The 19,337-nt window shown below is 48.2% G+C and overlaps 1 protein-coding gene across 1 annotated transcript in view; it reads left to right on the top strand.

Moving 5' to 3' along the window:
- Window positions 1-19,337, top strand: part of LOC138521314 (leucine-rich repeat-containing protein 37A-like) — a 1,201,733-nt gene that overhangs the window by 81,564 nt on the left and 1,100,832 nt on the right. Inside the window, exon 2 of the mRNA XM_069634057.1 lies at window positions 268-339. Coding sequence (XP_069490158.1) covers window positions 268-339 — 72 coding nt within the window. The remainder of the gene's footprint in view (window positions 1-267; window positions 340-19,337) is intronic.

Here is a 19,337-nt window from a genome sequence, read left to right on the forward strand (position 1 = left end):
CTATCCTTGAGTGAGGCGAGCATTTAAATTTGTAGGTTCAAATCCCGCCAACGCCAACTCAACCGTTTATCCATCCGAGGTCGATAAATGAGTGCCAACTTTGGTTGGGTAATCTTTTATGTAAATATGTTCTATGTAACTCACTTGGTGAAAGTGCTATATAAATGTGTCATTATCATATGCCACACATTGCCTTTATTTAAACTTATATTTTGACGGTCGACTAATCTGCTGCTACATTTTGATTAAACTTTTTTTTTCTCCTAGCGATTTCGCTGGAAACAGCATTTCTGCCCTTCATAAAGAGTCATGGCTGGACTATTCGTGGACAGAGTCTTTGTGAGTAAAGTGAACACATTTTATGCACACATTACATTAGCTCTATTTTTCTGTCTTACATTGCTTTCAGTTATAATTGTTTGGTTACAATTAAAGCTTGAATTTAAACATAATTGTTTTTTACTAAGGATGCAAATCTTTTTTTACCATTTGGTAACTTTCCTAATGCTATATTTCTGAGAACAAATGTGTAAGTTACAATGTATTCCTTCCACTACTATTAAAGCACATATGGATTATGTGAGGATGCCAAGAAATGAGATACAACAACGGTGTTGGTGAATAACCTAGAAATAAAAAATGGTTAAATCTGTTAAAACTATGTCAAGCAGTGGACAACACGCAGTGGGCCTCATTCCGAGTTTGGAGGTAAGTACCGGTCATTACTGGCATGGAGCAAATACTGTGTCCGAGCTGGTAATAGACCGCTAAAAGCGGCCTATTACGACTTCGCGGGCACGAGCTTTGCGGCATGCCGGTAATGTAACTAGCGCTATGCCACAAAAGGGCCCAGAAAAGCCCTTACCGGCATGAAGCACATCGTACATAACACTACCGCCATAGAGTAAAGCGGCAATAGCGGTGACCGTTAATAGCGGTGGCCGTAAATTACGGCTACCGTAAATTACGGCCACCGCTAAATAGCGGAACCAGAAATAGCGTAATCGCACAGGAACGCGAAGGAGCGCGGCGGCCATCTTTAAAAACACAATCCATTGCCATACTCACCAGGCAGGACCCCTGGGACCATTGTGAATCTTGGAAAAGCCTAACAGAAGCGCCAGGAATGCCAAAAGCACCCAAGAAGGGAGCAGCCCGGCTCCGCAAGGAGCGCTTCAGCCCCGACGAACTGCAGATGATGGTGGACACCCTCAAGGAGCATGCCGACATCGTCTTCAGCGGAGACATGCGGAGAGGGCCGGTGCTCAGGAAGAAAAACATCTGGGCACTAGTGGGCCAGAGGGTGAGCGCAGTCGGCAACACCCCCCACTCCACCAAGGACTGCCGCAAGCGGTGGGACGACCTGCGGCTGAGGGTGCGGAGCATCCTCTCGGCAAACCGCAGCCAGGCCCAGGAGACTGGAGGGGGCCCAAGTTCCCCCATTAAACTGATGCCATGGGAGGAGACGTGTGCCGGCTTGATCGGCCAAGAATCAATTGAAGGGGTCGGCAACATGGAGTGTGGAGCAATGTCGTCCGCTGACGGAGGTGAATGTCCAAAGTCAACACTGCCAATGCCAATGCCATGACATACACTTGAAAACCCTGGCCAAGGAGTGAAGGCATGGTGTCCCCCACCCTTAAATTCATGCCGAAGCAACTGCGACCCAAGCAAGTTCCAAGTGCAAGGGCTTAACGCACATTACACATACTGCACGAAGTGGCCTATCCCATGAGGCACACTGGGTAGTTGTTGTGGACAGTGTGCTAGTCAGACAGCACAGTACCCGGCCAACATGAGTGACACCGACATCTGCATGCCTATCCCACCCATAAATTGAATGTAGTGCCGTTGCATACCCAAATGCCCATAACCCCCAAATGACGGAATATGTGATTGTAGCCATGTATGAAAGTTGGCTCTCAAATCATCACTCATGCCGTCCCTCTCTTCTACCCCCACAGGCAGTGAGCATGACAGCGAGGACCACAAGACCAGCTGTCCCACCACCTCCAAGGGCAAAGGCAGGGTCCGCCGCATCCCAGCCAGGAAGAGCACACCTGGAAGCGCAACACCGGCTCCTGCAAGGCCCATGGAGGGTGCACGACCCCCACCCCTCCCTGCATTGGCGCCAGGAACATCGGCAACGCCAAGGTCTGAGGAGTCAAGCGTGGCTGGGGAGGTGTCAGCCACGGCCCCCCTGGAATCTGTAGACAGTCCCTTTTCCACCTGTGGAGCGGCAGAGGAGGACACATTTTCAGTCGTCCACACCCCAGAGACCAGCTCCTACCCACAGGTCTCATACAGCGACTCGGGCGAGACAGACACACCTGGTCAATGTGTCCGTGGACCATCACAGGAACAAGGCAGTCCTGTGCCCAGTCCCCCAGGCGAAGCCCTGGCAGGTCATGGCAGCACAATCCCCTGCAGGGACAACACACCAGCGGCTGACGTGCAGCGTGCAGCGCAGCTCACCGCCCTCATCACCGAGCTGATGCAGGACAATCGGCAGGGCCGGGAGGAGTGGCGGGAGGAATTAAGGGCAATGCGGCAGGTGGTGACGGACAGCACCAACCGTCTATGTGAGGTCCTCGGCCGCATTACCGATGCCCTGGAGGCTGCATGTCCTTCACAACAGGCCGAGCATGAGGACACCCTGTCGACCAGTAACTCGACACGGACAAGCCCACTGCGTCGGTCACTCCGTTCCCAGTGCCGCCGGGACATGCCTCCCCCTGGCCCCAGGAGCACGGAGTAACTTGCCTACCAGCCACATGTGGCCTGCGTGGACACCATGGGACTAGTGTTGGGGAGTTGGGGGGGGGTGAGGGTGTGTTGGGGAGTTGGGTGGGGGTGAGGGTGTGTGGGGGAGTTGGGGGGAGGGGGAGGGAGGGTGGGGATGGTGGAGAGTTTGTTATTCACTTAGGCATTTTCAATTTCAATACACTGTTTGTGTTGCAAAGGTAAACCAGTGTGGACATTCATCATTGCGCATGTGTCTTTTGATATCTTGACAGTGCATAGTGTACATGTATCCCCACACCCAGTGCCCTATGTCCTCATGTCATGACACCCTCTGCTGACTTGTGTGTCAGTAATATTGTCAAATCAATGCTTGCCGCACGGCACGTCCCTCCTGTGCATCGGCACCATGATGCTGTCCTGCCCCTTCTTCCTCCTCCTACCCTTCATCATCATCTGGTGGTAGCAGTCCCATGTCAGGGGACAGGGGCACATTCCAACGGATGCACATATTGTGCAGCATTACACATGCCATGGGGATCTTGGACACCTTCTCATGGCTGTAGATGGGTGCCCCACCCGACAGGCTGAGGCAACGAAATCGTGCCTTGAACAGGCCAAAGGCCTGCTTAATCACCACACGTGTACGGGTATGGGAACAATTGTAGTCCTCCTCGTGCCTGTTCTGTGGGTTTCAGACAGGGATAGCCACCATCACCTGCATGAGAGGGGAATGAAGTTAAGTGTTTGTACATTCATGGTGGACAACTGAACTAGTCTTACATGGCAGCAGGTGATTTCTGCCCATACGCACATGCCCCTGGATGCATTGATCCCATTCCTGGCCCCGCTATGTGTCCTGTGCAATGGAATGATGGAGGGGGTAGCATCTTCAAGATGGTTTATGGTGTGCACTCATATCTTGTAGAACATGCATCGTATATGCATGCAGCAGTCTTGGGGTAAAATCATTGAAGTGCTGTGTTCTGTGAGATTTGGTAGTAGGGAGTGTTGGCTGTAGTCAGTAGCATATTCGTCATTCTGCACTGATCCGTACTATGGTGACTTACAGCACTCCTATGGGTGTGCAGTACCAGTGACACGCTGTGGTATCCCTGTTGGGCTCACATCAATGCACTCCCAGGGATGACTGTCCTGTGTGGTGATATGCTGGAGGCAGCGACATAGTGCATATGCAGTGCATAGTGCTGGAAGCCCTTACGATGTGTGAGGGCCACCGATGACTGGTGCATGTGTTGTTGAATGCGGCCAGGTTACCCGTTAGTCATGTAGTGTTAGGTGTCGGCCTTACTTCCTCACTGTGGGATTTGGTAGTCATGTGCCGTTTCACTTGCTTTGGGACACAGTGTTCGGTGAGTTGCACATCGTGCACTGGCTTCAGTATGCATCTCCCCCCCCCTTCCCACCCAGGTGGGGTATGCAGCCAACCACCTCACAACCCCAATGCACTGCCATGGCCCAGTCAGGCAACTCACCAGGCAGCCAGGCATGTTGTCCTGCAGGTCGCTCCATATAGCGTGGTAGCGTGGAGTTCCGCAGGACCAAAGAGTCATGAGTTGATCCTGAATATCGGGCACAGCAATGTGTGATGATCTTGCTGGCATTGCATACCATCTGCACGTTGATGGAGTGGTATTGCTTGCGGTTGCGAAATGCCACCTCCATGGCATGCGGGACCACCAACTCCACGTGGGTGCAGTCGAGGGCACCTATACAATTTGGCATGCCTGCCAGTGCATGGAAGGCAACTTTTGTATCGAATATCTCCTGGGGAGTCCGTGGTAGGGATATGTAGTCCCTTGTGTGCTTGTGTAGGACATCCAGCACTTGGTTCAGTATCCGGGAAAATAAGAGTTGTGATATGCCATGCATGTGCCCCACTGTGTGCTGGTAGGTGCCTGTGGCAAGGAAGTGGAGCACAGACACTACCTTCAGTAGAGGGGGGATGGTGGTGCGTGTTTCTATGAGGCTCACTATGTCGTCATGGATCAGGTCCACTATGGTGGTGATGGTGGCACGGTCAAGCCGGTACAGGGTGTGCATCTGCACTGGTGTTAGGTTGAAGGGGGTGACACTGATGCGAGGGATTGGGGGCTGCCGGCGTGGTAACGGGGGCTGCACTGGTGGGGCATGCGGGGCCTGTCTCACCCTCCTTCTCCTCCTGTGTCTCCTCTGTGGTGGGGGCTGTGGTTGTTGTTGTTGTTCTTGCTGCCTTGCAAGCAGGGCCTCCAGCTCCAGTAATGCCACTACTATTGGTATCATCTTGGTGTGGGAGGGGCCCTGGTGTGTGGGTGTGCTCCTTTTGTGCTGTGCCAGACTCCATTGCCTCCACCTGTGCTGATTGTGTGTACCTGTGGCTCTTGGTAACACTGCTCAGGGTTCTTAACACCTTCTCAGAGATGCCGGTATTTACTCCATGCCGGTAAGCTACTTTTCGGCCTTCAGTAGGCCGTTGTTTGCATGTCCGCAGGGCTTGTGATCAGCTCCGGTTTACGGCATGCCGGTAATGCCGGCATGTTGTGTCGCGCGCGCGCGCCTGGACCGCTATTTACGGCATCATACTTTACGATGTCGTAAATAACGGTCTGGTTGGTCAGAATAGACCGTAGCAGAAAGCGATGCCGGTAATCCTTTACCGGCATCGTTTTTTTTTTTAAATATATTTTTATTGGCATTTATTTAAACATGAGCATCGGGACTCCACATATCCCTAATGCCCCCTCAGCCCACCCCCCTCCCTCCCCACCGGTTCCATCGTCTCTGCTGTTCCACTGCGTTCCCAGGGTGTTTCGATCCCAGCCTGTGAACATGCACATAATGCGAATGTTGTGTGGGCACCATTGCAGCATATAGTCACTCTGCAGGAAGTCTATGGCATCTCCCCAGTCTGTAGCGAAGCTCTGTCTGTCTCCTTGGAGATTATATGTCATTCTTTCCATTGCCAGATAGGTCCATATCCTGTGTAGCCATTCTTGCGATGTTGGAGGAGATTTTTGTTTCCATTTTTGTGCTATGGCTATCCATGCTGAAATGCGGAACCGCATGAAGTTTCGCTTTTGCGTCTTTGTGAGCGACCTGTCTCGGGGGGCCCACATGCCGCACATCCAAATTTCTTCTCCCAGGTTGGCAGCTCCCTTGAATATCTCTTGCATCTGTGTTTTCACTTCCACTCAGAATTTGTTTATCTCTCTCCAGTCCCACCAAATATGCCTCCAACTTCCCATGGTGTCACATCCCCTCCAGCATTTCCCCGTTGTTGTCGGGAACATTTTGTGTAGTCTCTCCGGAGTGTAGTGCCATTGAATCATCACTTTGGTCCACGCTACCCTTGTCTGAATCGCCCGTGTCCATTTGGGAATTATTTGCCAGAGGTATATCCATTGATCCCTCGCGATTTGTTTTCCTATCGTGGTTTCCCATTTTTTCATGTACTGCCAAGTTATGTTTTCGTTCTGTGCGTTCATAAATTTGTAGAGGGTTGAGACAAATTTCTTTTCTCCCGTGTTGGTCATCATGTAGGTCTCGAATGGTGTGGGATCCCTTGTCATGGCCTTTGTTATTCTTGGCGTCGTGAGCCAATGGTGAATCTGTTCGTACTGGAATCTATCCTTTTCCGTGAGACCCAGCCGTTCTTGGCATTCTGTGAAGGTTCTGATTTGCAGGCTCTCGAACATATCTCCCACTTTTGTGCAGTCGGCGTCTCGCCATTTCTGAAATGCCCCTTTTTCCATTCCCGGGGGGAAGTCTGGGTTGTCGAAGATTGGTATGAATGGTGCTGGATCTATCGTGAGGGTTTCTCTCTTAGTTGCTTTGTCCCATATTTCCATGGTAGTACCCATGACTTCACTTATTTTGATGTTTTGGTGTCTGTGCTCTGGTTTCCTCCACAGGAGGTGGCGGAGGTTTGATCTTGCGACGGCTCTGTCCTGTGCCTCCCACCATTTTTCTGATGTGTTCGTGATCCATTCGTTAAGAACCCACAGCTGTGCCGCTCATAGTACTTTCTGAAGTGGGGGAGCGCCATTCCTCCGTCTATTTTATGTGCTGTGAGTGCCTGTTGTGATAGTCTCAGAGTTTTATTCTGCCATATATATTTTGTGATTGTTTTACTGAGTGTCTTGAAGAATGATGCGGGAATCCGAATGGGGAGTGCTTGGAAGTAATAGAGCAATCTGGGTAGAATCGACATCTTGATGACCGTTATTCTGCCCCACCAGGAGATGGTCAGTGGGTTCCACCTGTTCAGGTCTCTTTTTACGTCTTCTAAGAGTTTTGTAAAGTTCCCAGAGTACAAGTATTTTATCTTTGGGGTCAGTGTCACTCCAAGGTATTTCACTCCCTCTTCCGCCGTTTGCAGATGTAGGTCTTTCGTTTTCTTGTGGATTTCGTCTATGTCTCCCGCCAGTGCCATTACTGATGATTTCTGCTTATTTATTTTCATCCCCGAAATTGTCCCATACTCGTCTATCTGCTGGATCAGTCGCGGGAGTGTTTTACTTGGTTCCGTTATTGTCATCAGCATATCATCGGCGTATGCAGCCGTCTTGTGCGCATGTCCCCCCATCTCTATGCCTTTTATATCTGGTTTCGCTCTGATTTTAGCCAGTAGGGGTTCTAGGAAGATTGCGTATAGTAGGCGTGACAGGGGGCATCCCTGTTTTGTGCCTCTTCCTATTCTGATGGGTTCCGACAGTTCCCCGTTTACCGCGATCCTGGCCGTAGGGGAGTTGTAGTTCGCCCTGATCATTTGTATGAACTCTTTCCCCATGCCCATTTTCTGTAGTGTCGCGAATAGCATGGTCCATTCTACCCGATCAAACGCTTTCTCGGCGTCTAGCGATATTATTGCTGATGGGAGTTTCATCATTCCGGCCTTCTCTATTAGATGTACTATGCGTCTGATGTTGTCGTGGGTTTTCCTATTGGGAATGAATCCTGATTGTTCTTGATGGATCAGCTTAGGGAGCAGGGGTGCCAGCCTATTCACGAGTACCTTCGTGTAGAGCTTGGCATCCACGTTGATTAGGGCTATTGGGCGGTATGAGCTTGAGCTTTCTGGATCTTTCCCTTTTTTGTGGAAAACTAGTATCTTCGCTTCATTCATGGAGGCGTTGATGTTGTTCGTGGTTTAGAAGGTGTTGAACATGGTGGTTAGATATGGTGTTAATTGGTCAGCGTATGTTTTGTAGAAGGCCGCCGTGAAGCCATCCGGGCCTGGAGCTTTGTTCTTGGGGAGGTCTTTTATTGCTTTTGATACCTCTCCTGGTGCTATTGGCTCATCCAGCGCCGCTTTTTCTGCTGGGGTGACCGTTGGAAGAGTAATATGTTTCAGGAATTACGCCCGTTCCCCTACTCTCGGGCATTGTGAGGAGTATAGGTTCTGGTAGAAGTCCCGGAATATTTCCTTGATGTCTTTCGTTTGAGTTTTCTTCGCTCCCTGTCCATCCAGCAGGGATTGTACCATTTGCTCTTGTTGCTTGCCCTTTAGTTGTCTTGCTAGTAGCTTGTCTGCTTTATTCGATTTCATCGGGTACCAATGTTTTGTGTGCAGTAGTTGCGTCTCCGCTCTCTTGGTCCTTATCAGATCTATCTGGCTCTGGATGTGTCGGTATGCCCTCTTTATTTTCCTGGAAGAGTTCTTTGTCATTTCTTCTCTTATTTCCTCCAATTTTTTCCCCAGTTCGTCCTCCTATTTATGTGCAAGCTTATCTTTTTGTGCTTTCATTGCTATTAGTTGTCCCCTTATCACTGCCTTGAAGGCGTCCCATGTCGTGCTTGGGGAGACCTCCGGGGTGACGTTGTCCTCAAAGTATTCCTCTATCTTTTCTCTGATAGATTCCTTTGCCACTGGATCTTGTATGATGTCTCTGGGGAGCGTCCATCGCCGTAGCCCGGGTCTTTTTCTGAATTTGGGGAGTGTTATCCATAGCGGGCGTGATCCGACAATGAGATCTGGCCTTTTTCGATGTCCTGGATTTCTCCAACTAGGGTCCCTGTCGCCCATATATAGTCGATCCTGGAACTGGTATCATGAACGTGTGAGTGGAATGTGTAGCCTTTTGTTGTTCCTTTGAGTCTCCGCCACACGTCCTCTAGTGCCATATTCTGCATTGCCTGTTTAAGCGCTTGGGTGGGGGACCCCTGTAGGTTATTTTTAGGGTTTTATCGGTCTTCCTTCTGGTTCCATGCTAGATTGAAGTCACCTGTCAGGATCACCTCTCCCTCTGCAAAGTTCTCTAGTTTATTGATCGTATCTTTGATAAATCCTTCCTGGCCTGTATTTGGAGCATATAGGGTAGCTATGGTTATTTGGCGGTTGTCTATCTGAACCTTCGCAAAAACATATCTGCCATCTTTGTCCGTTTGTGTCGCTTTGATGTGGACCTGCAGTTGGCTAGCGAATGCTATAAGAACTCCCTTTTTTTTCTCCTCGTCATTGGATTGGAGGATTTACTTGTAGCCTCTTATCCGAGTTAGGCCTCTCCTTTTTTTCTGTATGTGGGTTTCTTGGAGAGTAATTATGTCAAATTTCTCTCTGTGCAGGAAGTATTCCATTTTTTTCCTTTTGACTGGCGTGTTCAGCCCTCTGATATTATATGATAAAATATTTAGCCCCATTCTTTTGTGTTTGTTTGAGAATTCTTATTTGGTTCCCCTTGTGGATTGCAGTGGAGCGCATTAGTACCGGTGTTAGTGTCTTTTCCCCTCCAAACTTCCCCTTCAACTTTCTCCCCTCCCCCACCACCCCCCTTTTCCCCCTAACTTTGTCCCTGAGGAGGGCTCTGGGCCCTATGGTTGCTCCAGCGTTGTGCCTTTGCTCCATGCCCTCTAACATCTCAGGGTTAACAGTTCGCAGGGATTCCTAAACCCTGCTTGTGGTATGGATTCCATGGCCGTCCCTTGGCTCTGCCGCGCCTTCATGTGGGCACATGCCCTGGCTTGATTGACTGTGGAATAATTGCCTCTCCCTCCATTTGTTCGTGCGTGCCAGTTTCGTTTCCGGGGGCTCTTAGTTTTCCTCCGGTTTGCGGGATCTGAGTCTAGTTTTCCGTTTCTCTGTCTGCCATCCCCTCGGTTGTCTCTTTTCTCTCTGGGGTTCTTTGGTATTTGAGGGGTCTGGGTCAAGTTTCTGACTTCCCACTATCTTGAGGCCTTCCTCGCAGGTAATGATTCGATGTTGTCTTTCTTCCCATGTGAATAGAAGGCCGAACGGGAATGTCCATTTGTATCGGATTTGATTTTCGGTTAGGAGTTTGGTGAGCTGGCTCATTTCTCTTCTTTTTCTGAGCGTGGATTGGGCTAAGTCTTGGAACAACTGTATTTCTTTCCCGTTCATCCTTATTTGTTCTAAGGTCCTGGCTTTCCTTAGGATTTGTTCCTTTTGTGCGTATCGAGTCATGGCCACTAGTACGTCTCTCGGGCGGGATCCGGGCGCCCCTGTTCATTCGTGGGCCCACTCTGTGTATTCTGTCGAAGTGGATGTCCTCCCCGGTGTCGTCGTTTAGTATATCCTGGAATACTTGTTGTGTCGCTGAGCGGAGGTCCTTTTCTTCTACGGATTCCGGCATGTTTTTAATTCTTATGTTCGATCTTCTGGGCCTGTTTTCTAAATCTTCACATTGGGACTCCAGTTCCAGGGCCAATCGTGCGAGGTGGTCTTGCGCCTCTGCATGTTGAAGTGCTTCCTCATCCATATTCTGGACTGTCCTTTCCAAGTTGTCTGTTCTCTCCTCAAGGTTCTCTATGTCCTTCTTTAGTTCATGGACAGCTTGTTTCAGTTCGCCCTTCATGTTATCAAACTGTGCCTGTGTGGAGGTGAGGAACTGATCCTGAAATTCCTTAAACCAGGCTTTCATGTCGTCCCTCGTGTCCATGTTTGTATCCGGGTGCTGCTCTATTGGGTCTGCCTCTGAGTTCTTCTGCTTGTTTATTCGCTTCGACCCTTCGTTTCCCGTTCCCCAGATTTGGGTCAGATCCCTGGCCCTGTCTGGATCCGCTTTTGTTCACCGCCGTTGCCTGTGATCCCGGCCTCGTCCTGGCTTTTGACATGTGTGTATTTTCCCACCGATGCGTTTCTTTGTCGTGTTTCTCTCTCCAGGTTGTGCGATTTTGGTAGATGCTTGTGTTTGGGTCTAGTTTGTACCTTGCCTCTCGAGCATGCGGTTGAGCTGGTTAGGGAGGAGGGTGTCCCCGTTTCTGGAGTCCCATAGATTTATCTCCCTGGTTTGGCACCTTCTTTTGGGGGTTCAATAGGTTTTTCTTGGGAGTTCCTTCGTGCGTCCTCTGTGGGCCTTCTCTTTGTTTCACACGGGCCCTGCGTTTCTTCGTGGGCTTTTTCTTTTCTGGACCTCCACTATGCCCCCTTGTTGTGATCTCCCCTCTCTGTGGGTTCCAACTTCCTTGGCCTGTCGAGGGGGTGCTTGGTGTGCCTAGTTGCCGTGTTTCTATGGTTTGGGGGGTTTTCCGTGGGGCGAGACCGAGTCTCTCTGCCGTCTCGGGTGTGGAGCGTTGGGGGGTTTGAAGTGCTCTCTCGTTTGGTTTGGGGGCGGACGCTCCTTTGTCGCTCCCTTCATCCCTTTCCCCTGTGCTTCGGCCCGTTTTCTTCCCTGTTTGATTTCGGGGGGGGAGGGGCTGTGCCGTCTATGTCGGTGTCGGGGGAGGGGGGTGGTTCTCTCCCTGCTGGTTCCCGGTTCTCTCCCCCGCCGCTCGACTCACTCCGGGGGCCCGATTCTCCTTCCGAGGGAGGGAAGCGCTTCTTGGTTGCCAGGTGTTGCTTATTGCAGTTGCTTATTTATTGCGGCCCGAGCTGGGGGACGGAGCTACGCTCACGCACGTCTGCCTGGCTCGGCCGCCATCTTGGAATACCGGCATCGCTTTTACCTTACCTCTAAGCTCGGAATGACCCCCAGTGGCATTCCCCAGCTTCTTCCTAGTACCATGGAATGCTGATTCCAATAAACATAAAACTATTAAACGTAAACTAAACAAGTGTTTGTCTTCCACAACAGCCTAATCTTACAAAGAAAATTCAAAAGGCAATTTCCTACATAAAAAAAACTGCCTCAACCTACTCTTAATAAGTCCTTTAGCCTCCTGTGTAACTGGTTTTTTAAAATTAATGTTCCAAGCCTTGGCCAGAACATTCAACAAACCTAATTTATCAAAGTCCAACCCTAATCTTCAAATAAACATAAAAGATAGTTCCCTGGGGAAGCCCCTTCAGGAAGTACTCATAGTTCTGACCTCTCCTATCGCAACCCGCATTGCTCAAGGCAAAGAGGGGCAACAGTAAAACCAAGGGACTACAACTTTCCTGAAGAGGGAGATTAGGTCAGGGGACATTATAATCTACATTGCCAAAACCAAAGAAAGCTGGAAATGACACCAAGGTAGTTTGGGCCTAATGAAATGATATTTTATTTATATCACGCTCATACACAAATGTTTCAGAGCGCGACCAGGCATAGGGAGGGGAGCATGGGAGAACAATAACAATGATCTTACTAGGCCCAGTGACATTAAGAGCACGCAAGTGCATGGAAAAGGGAAAAGGGGTTAAAGTGCATGGAAGGGTGGAGAAGTGGAAAGTGCAGAACAGAGGAGAGAACAGAATAAATATTAATAAGTAAAATAAAATAAATAAAGGCGATAAACAGTGGTAGTGCAACCAGCAAGTGCTAGGTTAGTCAGATAGGGTATATCTGATAGAAAAATGGGTGGGGAACTGTATGGGTACAGATACAGACCCCATTGCAAGTGGTGGACCGGAGACAGTGCAGGAGGGTGGCAGGGTGAGCAGGTACCTGAGCCCGAAGGACAGAGGGTGGCCAGGTGCACGGTGCCGAGAGAGAGAACAGATCAGCAGGGGAGAAGAGGGGAAAAGGCAGAGCCGAAGAGAAAGGTCTTGAGGTGCTACCGGAACCGGAGATGGTTCTCCTCAAGTTTCAAGGTGGCAGGGAGGCTGTTCCAAAGGGAGGCCCCAGCCAAAGAAAGAGATCTACCCCTGGCATGTTTCTTTGAAATACGACTGATCCTGGGGGAGTTAGAAGTAGAGGAGCGAAGGGCTCGAGATGGAAGGTATTCACGGAGGGATAGTTGAAGGTATTTTGGACCCAGGCCCCAGGAAGCCTTGTGGACAATGCAGAGGGTTTTTAATTTAACCTTTGCATCCACTGGGAGCCAATGGAGGGGTTTCAGAGCTGGAGAGATACCATCCCAGGGCTTGAGGCCAAGGACAATTCTTGCAGTTCTGTTCTGGATTAGTTGTAAAGGGTGGAGAGTGGAAGCAGGTAGATTTAGAAGGAGGCTGTTACAGTAGTCCAATCTGGAGAGAACCAGAGATTGGGAGACAGTGAGTTTCTGAGGGAAGGAAAGGAAAGGCAGAGTACCTCAGAGGAGGTGCAGTAGGAAGTTTGATTTTTTAGAGACATCAGAGATGTGTGAGGAGAAGGACAGTGTAGAGTAAAAGATGACCCTGGGGTTCTTAGCCTCGCAGGTGGGGTAGGAGTAGGGCCAAGGGAGGCCAGCCAGAGAGTGAGTGGAAAGGATGGTGAAGGTGTACCAATGAGGAGGCTGTCAGTCTTCTTGGCGTTTAGACAAAGATCATTGGCAGCACACCAATTTTGAATGGCAATTAGGCAATCAGAGATGATGAAAGGAGAGGAGGTGGCTGAAGGAAGACTGAAAATGAGTTGGGTGTCATCAGCATAACACTGGAAATTTGAGCAGAAAATGGAAATGCAGTAGGCGAGAGTTGCCAGGTATTGGTTGAAAAGCCAGGGCAAGAGGATAGACCCCTGGGGAACATCACAGGTAGAGAGGGAGATAGAAGATAGGAAGGTCCTGGGAGGGTCGATCAGAGAGGAAAGAGTTCAGCCAGGGTAGAGCCTGATTGGTGATACCCAGGTTGTCACGGAGACGGTTGAGCAGGGTGGTATGCTTGACTGTCGAAAGCAGAGGAGAGAGCAAGTAGGATGAGGACAGAGGGAATATTAGAGTCAAGGTTGTAGAGCAGGTCTTCAGAATAAGATACCTCAATGGAGGTCATTGTAAACCACATTGCCAATAGCTAAAGGGTTGTGGAAGCGGAAATCATAGATTGCAGGAGAAAAGCCCTCCTTATAGAAAGGATCAAGGGGGAGAGAAGAGTAACTTGCATTGCCTATGTTAAGCAAATCAATGGGAAAACTATTATGCTTTTGTGTAGTATGTTGAAGAAAGAAACTGTTTGTGCAAATTGTTTTAACAAGCCTTACCACACAGTAAGTTGTACTACACTTTTTGGTGTCAAGTGGAAGGTTGTGGAAACGTTAACCATTGTTTGCAAGCGTGGAAAAAACTTTTGGGAATTGAGACAGTCATTAAGCCAAGTGAAGGACATATTGGATGAAAAGAACTTTAAATTCTACTTGGAGTGGAACTTGTCTAATGAATGGCATTTTGGTTTTGAAACATCCTAAATTGATCCAGGGGATGGGGATCCAACCATGGTCACAATGGTTCCTGTTTATAACTTTTGTGTTTGAACGCAAATGTTATTTTTGGGAAGCTGAATCGCCAAATAATTCCTGTATGATTTTGTTGTATGTATTAGTGTGAGGGACCTTTGGACATTAGGCCACTTTCCTTTAGTTTTTGTTTGTCAGGTAGGGAAACCTCTGTTGGGATAGGGAAAGATAGGCATTTGTCTTAGCCCTTTTTATTTAATAAAATGGCGACTTGTAACAAACATTATACCTAAGTGTCTGTCTCACTGTTCTGACCCCTCACATGACACACACATCTTTTCTGCAGGCCCTTTGAAGCTTATCATTTGATTTGGGCTCTCCTTGAGCTCATAAGCAGTAAAACAATGTGTTACACATTGTTAAGCACTGCATTCTAGCTCTTGTGTGGATATGGAAGAGATTACAATCCAGAGATTGTTCTGCTTGAAATGGCACATTTTGGGAGTTATGCTGCACAAGCGGAAACATACATGTGTTTCACATTATACATCTATTTTCTTTTTCTTTAAAAAACCCAAGTTAAAACCTCGATAGCTGAATAAAATAGCAAATTACTTGGATCAATGTATCAGTATCCATATTTGCCAACTTTCCATGTTTTGCTAATTTACGTGTGTTACTTTATTCTTCACATAAACAAGTTTACACCTGGACTATTTTAGGTTTGTGATCAACACTTCCCAATATTGTTATATGTTAAAAACTCAGGATTTTTAACCATCCCCTTGAATTATTTTTTCCTGAAAACACAGTGACAATTGAACCTTGTCTTCAGACCAAAATTAAAAGCCTTTGTATCTGTTGCACTGGAACTGTTTTACAACAATATAAAATGTCATATCAAGGTTACCAACAGCAGAAATAGGAGTGGTTTGGCTCATATGGTGGTCCTAGCACCACCTATGTGGCAAGTCATTGCTAACGTAGGAACTTTGCATGCTTGTTCAGTATCAGGATTTCTGGTCCACATGGTAAGGGGAAATGCTCATGTATGAATTTGATGCATCAGAAAAGGTTATTTATTGTGTCTTTTTGCCATTTTAACAAATGCGTGGCTGTTTTACAAGGATTCTCCCAATCAGGAGTCTCGTTGAAAAGTGCATGTTTTCATCCTGTACTGGAGTAGTGATCCTCCCTTTGCCTGCTCATCCCTTGTCTGTGTCAACTCCTTTCCATTCACGGTTGCACCATTTGATTACTCAAACAACCATTTGTGCAGGAAATTACAAGAGTGTGTGAGTTGGATTTTTTGGCCTACATTGTGTGTTCAGATGTATCCAGTGGTGGAAGTGTAAAACATTAAGTACGTTCAAAGTGTGGCTCTTTTCTTCAAAGGCTCACGAGAAGAGTCCTGGATGCATTTTCTTTCTAAATTTAGAATCAGCTTGGCGACTCAGACGAGCAAGCACTGCCCATTTCCCAATTCACAGCCTGGCCTAGACACATACACAGCGTCGTATCTCTGCAGCCACCAGCTTAACGATGTCGGAAATGCATTTCTTTTGTTATAAGCACCAGCGTCTTTCATATTCGTGATAGGACATTTCAAACTGAGAAACCAGGAAACAGACACAGTTATCTTCAGTCGAGTAACTTTGCTAAAAATATTGGCGGGAACATGACCTCTAAATGAGGGGTATGGCTTGACAGCCATGTTGTAGGGACGCTTTTCTTGAGAGCTCCTGATGATCCGGATCGATCCTGGCCTGCAACATTGGCCCCAGCGTGTGCTAATCCTCCACAAAGGACCATCAGGTGTATGAATAAGGCAGACATAAACTTGTGAAAATAGAACGTTGAAGGTGTGCTGCATGCGGAAATACAGGCAAGCATAGAAAGGTGTCCAGACCAGCGAGGTGACAAATGGCAGTCACGTGGATGTAGCTAAGGCTTTGCAGAACAAAGCAGAACTAGGCGGAGGCAGAAAGAAGCTGGTTCCCAGAGGGGGGCTATGCTGGATCAGTTCCGCAGAGAGGTCCGATGACCATATAATGATCACAAATGGCAGACAATAACAGCGGCACAGAAAGACGCTCAGCGCGGTGCTGAGTGAGATGGCCCGGGAGCTGAGGCGGGACGGAAGGGGCAGAGTCAGCTGGCGAGGCTTCTCGAGTGCTGCATACTGTGCAGCGGGCTAACGGCGGAGTGTAATCTGTAAGGTGAGCGACTTGGGGAGGAGCGGTGTGGACATGCACACTGCGTGTGTGGTGTATGCCCTCACGAGCACTGCTGGGAAGCAGATAGAGCTGCCCTTTTTGCACCTAAGGGTAGTATCAGTAATGCCTTTAGCTCCATTGCCAGCTTGACAGAAACCTTACAACAAAAATGTGTGAAACTTGAAAGGCTATCAAAAAAAGAAATAAATAAATATTGTGAGCAAGCATCAATGAACAACTACTTGGACAATGACAAGATTCCTAGGGGGGTTAAGCATCCTTATCTTACCTAACCTTGAAAGTAAAGAGGTTCAAGATCTGGCAGATCAATGGGAAGCCAATTTGAACCAAAGCTCCAAAGTTATGATACAATTATTGATAGAACATGTCATAAGACAACACACCAGGATTGAAGAGCAGATTGCGAAATTGAAACAAGAAATACAGGAGATGCCCAACGTGGAAAGCTAAAAACTATGATAAAATGTACGAAATTCTCAAAGCCTACAAGGATAAAATACAATTTTGCAAATTCAGAAAGTATTACCGTGATGACTGCGACTACCATGACGACTGAGTCTATACATTCCAGCCAAAATTTGATGCATGATGTCGGCCCAAATCTAATGAGAGTACCCTTAATCTAACCCCTTTAAGATCAGAAACCGAATGCGATGGAGACCGGCCTAGGCAAAGATTTAGAGGCAGTGGTACCAACCAACGCGCAAAATGTAACAAAAGTTTTTTAGAGCGCATAATGAGGGCTGTTTTTGCGTGATAAGATTACTAAAAAAATAAACACCATCAACACACCTTTCAAGACCTTGTGATACTAATTACATGGATATTATATCCAAGGCCACTGAAAGCATTGGCCGAGCTCGAACTGCGATATGTTTTCATAACAAATTGTTACTGGTAATGTCTTTGTCTTTGGCTCCGACAACCCCAAAACCCGGGTTTAAGAAATGCCAAGACTGCGGCGCAAATATGTCCTGACAGACGCAAATCGAGTGTGCTTGTGGTGCCTTCATGTGGAGCACAAGACCACGACCTGTCAGTCGGTCCAATCGATGATGGCAAAAGCTCTGAAGTAGCTCTGAAGGAGCGCAAAGGTAAATTGGTGGTAGGTAAGGAGCTAAGGAGTATATCTTGTACTACTAAGGCCTGGACTCTGGCTGTATCAGAATCATTCTGCCAGGAAATGATAAACATTTCGTGAAACAAGCCTCCTCCAAGTAAGTAGGCCATGCTCCTACCGCGCCGTTCTGAAGCCGGCAAGGAGAGGGCTGGAGCCAATTCTTGTATGCCCTCGAGCCCGGGACGAAGGCCAGATTTTCACCGAGAGCCATCGAGGTCTCGAGTCGATGGAAAATCATTGAAGACTCTGTTGAGTTATCAAAGTCGGTCATTGACAAAGTCCACGGAAAAGTCGACGTCGAAACCATCGGCATCCAAGACACTGATTCCACCAATGCCAAAACCAAGTTTGATGATGACTCCATCGGCATCTAGCTCGAAACCAATCGAAGCTTTCAACGCCTCCACCAGACATTCAAAAATCCTTTAAACTATTGCCAAGAAAACATTTTTTTAAATCCCTCACATCGATTAATGAAGACTATGAGCCTTCAGACGACAATAATACTCCCTTTGGGTTACAATACGGCACACCTAATGTTCTGTATAGTTTTATATCAGAGGAGTCTAGGATGCAGGACCTGTGTGATCATTTACAAACAGCCAGTGTTGTGGACACCTCTCCAGAACTGGAATTTGGCAAGCCAGACCCGGAAGATCACGCAGATGCCTCTTACAGGCAATTAATGACCAAGGTTATTGATTGTCTGCGATGGAGCAGACCTGCCCTCCCATTTGAACAGGATGACCTCACTGATATCCTGGACAAAGGGCCCCAACGGGATCCAATCCTGCCATTTCATGTGGCTCTACAAAAAAAGAGTAAGTGCAAACTGGGAAGCACCAGAATCAAGTCTGGCAGTCAATACAAATTTGACTAAAAAATATAGACTGTCAAGTAGTGACCCCAGCTATTTGTCTAAACACCCTACCCCAGAAAGCCTGGTGGTACAAGCAGCAACCTCTACCTCCAAACAAGCTGCCTATACGACCATTCCACCAGATTGGGATGATAAGTGTATAGACGCCTGGTCAAAGAACGTCTTTTCTCCTGGGAGAATGGCTCTCAAGTCAGTCAAATCTACATGTGCCCTTGCAAAATGTACCTTCACCCTATGGGACTGTATATCCATGGCGACTGAACATATTCCCGAATGGGAAGAGAGAAACAGCTTCCTGGCCATTGTGAAAGATGGGAAAGAGACCATGCATGAGTCTTTACAGTCAGGTTTGGATTCTGCTGTCAGTAGCACCGTGATACTCAGGTTTGCGTGGTTAAGGAAGTCTGGATTTGCACCGGACGTGCAGTCTAGACTCCTTATTTTGCCCTTTGACGGGTCTCATCTTTTTGGCAGCAAGGCGGACGAAATCCTTGAGAAGCTGCAGACCTCAAAGGCGGCAGCCAAGTCTCTAGGTGCCGCCATCAGGCAGCCTCAGCCTTTTCACCCCAGTGGACCTTCTTGGAGGGGTAGATCCTTTTGCTTCTACTCCTCAGTTGGAAGAGCGAGAGAGATAGCTGGTTAAAGAGGCCAAAGAAGATTGTCTTGTGTTGGACGAGGGAGAGGTGCAAAGCCGACCCAAGCCGTGGCATCTTTACGATCAGCCACTGCTTCAGCCACCTCAAAACCTCTCTGACTTGACTCACGACACCCCAGTGGGACCCAGACTGTCACAGCATCTGAAAGAATGGTGAGGCATTACTTTGGATGCTTGGGCATCAGAAACCATAGCCCATGGTTACTGCCTCCCCTTCATTCAGAGACCTCAGAAT

This window comes from Ambystoma mexicanum, chromosome 13 (genome assembly GCF_040938575.1).
Source record: "Ambystoma mexicanum isolate Mex_15411 chromosome 13, UKY_AmexF1_1, whole genome shotgun sequence".
In the NCBI taxonomy this organism is placed as follows: domain Eukaryota; kingdom Metazoa; phylum Chordata; class Amphibia; order Caudata; family Ambystomatidae; genus Ambystoma; species Ambystoma mexicanum.